General features: G+C 37.4%; 1 protein-coding gene across 3 annotated transcripts in view; it reads left to right on the forward strand.

Moving 5' to 3' along the window:
• Nucleotides 1–4627, forward strand: part of LOC113406104 (zinc finger X-chromosomal protein) — a 24241-nt gene extending 19614 nt beyond the window's left edge. For all 3 annotated transcript variants that reach the window (XM_026648856.2, XM_026648860.1, XM_029910807.1), the window contains 2 exons: nt 1052–1192; nt 3177–4627. In XM_026648856.2, the coding sequence (XP_026504641.1) occupies nt 1052–1192; nt 3177–4363 (1328 nt within the window). In that variant the 3' untranslated portion in view covers nt 4364–4627. The remainder of the gene's footprint in view (nt 1–1051; nt 1193–3176) is intronic.
• Nucleotides 4628–4966: the final 339 nt, after the last annotated feature.

The raw sequence follows: 4966 nt of genomic DNA on the forward strand, positions 1-4966 counted from the left end.
GGGCTGGGCTGGGCGGCGCGGCCGCAGCATGTTCCGGCGGGCTGGGCCGGGCAGCGCAGCTGCAGCTTGCTCTGGGGGGCAGGGCTGGGCGGCGCGGCTGCAGCTTGCCAGCCCCGGAGCTGCAGCTGCTTCTGAGGCTGGGGGGAGAGCAGCGTGGCCAGAAGCGGAGAGACTCTGGCCCCGCCTCTTCCCTTCTGTCTCTGCTGGCTGTGCTGCCTTTTCTTGCTCCCTCTGTTGGGGGGAGGGGCTGTGTCCCACCTCTCCCTCTCTATACCCGTTCATAAGCCGACCCCCTCCTCTGGTGCTTCCCTTTTTTATTAAAAAAATTCTGCTTATGAACGAGTATCTACAGTAATTTGTACAAAGTTAAATATCCAGATTTGCGTAGAGTGTGAGTTATGTATATTCATGTTGTTCTAGTTCTTATTAAAGTCTCTGGCACATTCAGCAATGACTCCCAAATTAAAGGTCCAACCCTGCAAATCCTCTGCATGTGGAACTTTCATTATCTTCAAGTCAAGTCAGTTGGCTTGAACAGAATGGGCATTCACACACAGAGGTCTTACAGGATTGAACCCTAATGGAATAATGGACATCAGGTATAAAACGTGTGACTTGCACATGTTTCCTGAGATTAGAAATTCTTTGTACAGAATTACTAACCAGAAATGTATGGGAAAATCTTTTCTTAAAATGCAATATTGAGATTAGAAAGAGAGAAACCTTTTTGTGAAATGGACTTCTGTTTTCTTCTGTAAACTACATTGGATTTGAATCCAGATCCTTCCCCTTACAAATCCAGTACCTGCACCATTCAGTTTATACTCAGTTATACAGTTGTTTTAGTCCTAGATTTTGTCGTATACTGAGAAGAGTGCTTGTGGATAAATTAATTTTAATGGCCTTTTGGTTTAACAACATTACCATAGTTTAGCTAAAAGTTATCAAGTTCAAAGGTTCTCTTGCCTATTTTTCATTTATCATTATAGTTTCTATAGTCCAAATAAATTTTAGAGTAACTATGGTAGGTAATCTTAATCTATTTTATTAGGTAATAATACTGATGGGATTGAAAGTCGGAATGGCACCGCAAGTGCTCTCTTGCACATAGATGAGTCTACTGGACTTGGGAGACTAGCTAAACAAAAACCAAAGAAAAGGAGGAGACCTGAATCCAGGCAGTACCAAACAGGTGAGTACTTAGATGCTTAGGTAATTTAGTGATAGGGCCATAAAAGTACCTTGATAGAGACATATGGATGCTCATATACAAATGTGCATTGCCACTGAGGACTTGAAGAAACAATGTTCTCTAGAGAGAATATGGTTACTTTGCTTCTCGGATTTGTTGGCAAGATGTTCAGTTCACACACCCAACTTGTATTTTCTTTTTAAAATTCTGAAATAAAAATGTTAGGAAAACTTAACATCACAGCTTCAAATGGAAGTGAATCCTTCTCAGACAGAACAAAAGCAATATTGTGGCAAAAAGTTAAATTCTTATACATTTAATTTGTTAAACAAATCTGAATTGACTAGCATATACAACCTTTTTCAAAAACTGATCTTGGCCAAATAAAATATTGCTGTAAATGGTACTTTTCTAAAAAGCTGGTTGTCTTTTTTGTATATACAATAAACTGAATAAAGTTAGTTATGGCAGTTAATTTAACAAGTAACTAAAGAAGTTTGAGTATCATAAGTTACTTTATCTGGTATAAATTCTATACATGTTCTCTCATGTCTCTTAAATTTACTGTAATTATGAAATAAGTTGCCCTAATGGTTTTTCCAGAATCTTTACTTGAAACCATAAGAGCAGCTGCATGGTGTTGACAGTAGTAGGCTTCTGCCTTCACTGAATTACTTATTTTTCTAATGAAGTAAAAAGAGCACCTCTCCATTTATTTAGGTGTTCTTGGCTTAAAATACAAATATCAAAAATTCCTTTCCATTGTAACTAAGCTGCAGCAGTTCTATTTCATGTAGCCCTCACATAGCAGACCAGGCAAATTAGAGGTTGAAATAATCCTTCCTTTTGCACCACCAATTACCCTGTTAATTCTCCCTTATTTGGGGGAAAATGTGCTTCACAGAGTTCCCAGGAGGTAATCAAATTTAGGCTAATTTGGATAAAGATGAGGGAATGAGTTCCAAAGCTGGGGAGCCCTTACATAAAATGTTCTCCCATTGAGCCACTCCCATTCATACCAAGAGGAGTCCAGCTTGAACATTTCTCCTGCTTGTAACCATGACATATGGCATGAGGAGGGAGGTAGTCTCTCAGATAGGTAGGTCTTAGGCTATTTAGTGCAGATCATGTGGCACCAATGTAATATGCTCACAGGGCGATGTTCCGCTTAACAAGTGAGCTGATGAGTTTTGTACCAACTTCAGTCTGAGGGTGGTTTTAATGTGTAAACCTATGTAGATTTCATTATAGTAGTATAATCTTGAGAAGAAAAAGACATGGATGACACATGTAAGTTCTACTTCCGAAAGAAATGATTGCTAACTTCTTGCCATTCGTACATGAAAAAATCCATCCTGTCCCCTGCTGCTATCTGATCTCATAACAAACAGAATGTACAATATATTACAGAAATTATATTGCATAGGAGTGTTTGGTATGAATGGACTTTATTCATTTTGTTAAAAAGTATAACTTTGAAATCTGGAATGTTATGGGGAGCATAAATAGTTTGCTGTGTGAGGTTGTGTCATTGGTTCATAGAAGTTGTCCTTTAATATACATTTTCCATTTTTTATTAAAACGTATCGATTCTGATTCAAGACAATGTTGAGAGAATGTTGAAGGACCTGTAATCACTGACATGTTAACTTATTCCTTATTGAGTTTCTACAAATTTCTTTCATGTAGTCTGTGTGACATTGATTCATTGGTTGTAAAGATGCCCTTCTCTCTGTATGTCTCATACTTGACCGTAGTGCCAAATATAGAAGTTTTGAGTCTGCACTTGTTAGTGTTGGGAAATTCTGACTATCAGTGCTATAGGATTAGTGCAGAATAGTGGTTAAAGTGAACTTAATAACATTAATGGAAGTAACTAATTGGGATTTATTTAACAGTACTACTTATTGTTACATAATATTAATTAAATTATTTGAAGTAGAATGTTTGACGGTCAATTTCATGATACTTTGTTTATTTTCAGCAATAATCATTGGCCCTGATGGCCATCCTTTGACTGTCTACCCTTGCATGATTTGCGGAAAGAAGTTTAAATCCAGAGGTTTCTTGAAAAGGCACATGAAAAACCATCCAGAGCACCTTCTTACTAAGAAGAAATACAGATGCACGGACTGTGATTACACTACCAATAAAAAAATAAGTTTACATAATCACCTGGAGAGTCACAAGCTGACTAACAAAACAGAAAAGCTTATTGAATGCGATGAGTGTGGGAAAAGCTTCTCTCATGCAGGAGCTTTATTTACTCACAAGATGGTGCATAGGGACAAAGGAGCCAACAAAATGCATAAGTGCAAATTCTGTGATTATGAGACCGCGGAACAAGGGTTACTGAGTCGTCATCTTCTGGCTGTCCACAGCAAGAACTTCCCTCATATTTGTGTAGAGTGTGGCAAAGGATTTCGTCATCCATCAGAGCTCAAGAAGCACATGCGAATCCATACTGGTGAAAAGCCATATGAGTGCCAGTATTGTGATTACAGGTCTGCTGACTCTTCTAATTTGAAAACTCATGTAAAGACTAAACATAGTAAGGAAATGCCATTCAAGTGTGATATTTGTTTTCAGACTTTTTCAGATACCAAAGAGCTGCAGCAGCATATACTTATGCATCAAGAAAGCAAAACACATCAGTGTTTGCATTGTGACCACAAGAGCTCAAACTCAAGTGATTTGAAACGGCATATAATTTCAGTCCATACAAAGGATTACCCTCACAAGTGTGATATGTGTGATAAAGGCTTTCATAGGCCTTCAGAACTGAAAAAACATGTGGCAGCCCACAAGGGTAAAAAATTGCACCAGTGCAGACATTGTGACTTTAAGATTGCAGATCCATTTATTCTAAGCCGCCACATTCTCTCAGTTCACACAAAGGATCTTCCATTCAGGTGTAAGAGATGTAGAAAAGGGTTTAGGCAACAAAATGAGCTAAAAAAACACATGAAAACACACAGTGGCAGGAAAGTTTATCAATGTGAGTACTGTGAGTATAGCACTACAGATGCCTCAGGCTTCAAACGGCATGTTATTTCTATTCATACAAAAGACTACCCTCACCGTTGCGAATACTGCAAGAAAGGTTTCCGAAGGCCTTCAGAGAAGAACCAGCACATTATGCGGCATCATAAAGATATTGGGCTGCCTTAAAGTCTCTTTTACAGACTTATGGCTTGGAGTTGTAAAGGATATTGCTTTTCAGGCAGTCAGCTTATTTTAAAGCCAATCACCTGCGATCACAAAAAAAATAAATAAAAAATACTGTGCATTTGATTTATTGCTGTATACAAATAGGATTATTGCTTCTAGTTGACTTTTATACATTTTGTTCAATAGCGTGTTCTGAATTCTATTCAGTTTGTTTAATAAATGAGGAAAAGATGGCAACAATAAAGTTGCATTTAATAAAGTAAACCCTGTCTCATACTGAATTTTTCAACCGTAATAGCTTATTTAAACATTTATCTTACTGACTTTGTTGGTACTCACAGTGTCCATGTTAATGCAGTTTTGTTGTGAATTTTAAAAATATTTTAAATTTTCTCTTGCTAAAATTGTCAGACATGTACAAAAGAACATGGAGAATTTTAATGTCAAGAATAATGTTATTAGGGCCAACCTATTTGTCTTATTTAGTGTATACAGAACTTGTGGCAAATTAAAAACTTTCCATTTGAGCAGTTATATTTAATATTACTGAACAAAAAATACATTTTGCATTTTTATTCAGGTTTCCTTTACAAAGGATCTCAT

The sequence above is a fragment of the Terrapene carolina genome, unplaced genomic scaffold (genome assembly GCF_002925995.2).
Source record: "Terrapene carolina triunguis isolate 2854851 unplaced genomic scaffold, T_m_triunguis-2.0 Scaffold22, whole genome shotgun sequence".
Lineage (NCBI taxonomy): Eukaryota > Metazoa > Chordata > Testudines > Emydidae > Terrapene > Terrapene triunguis.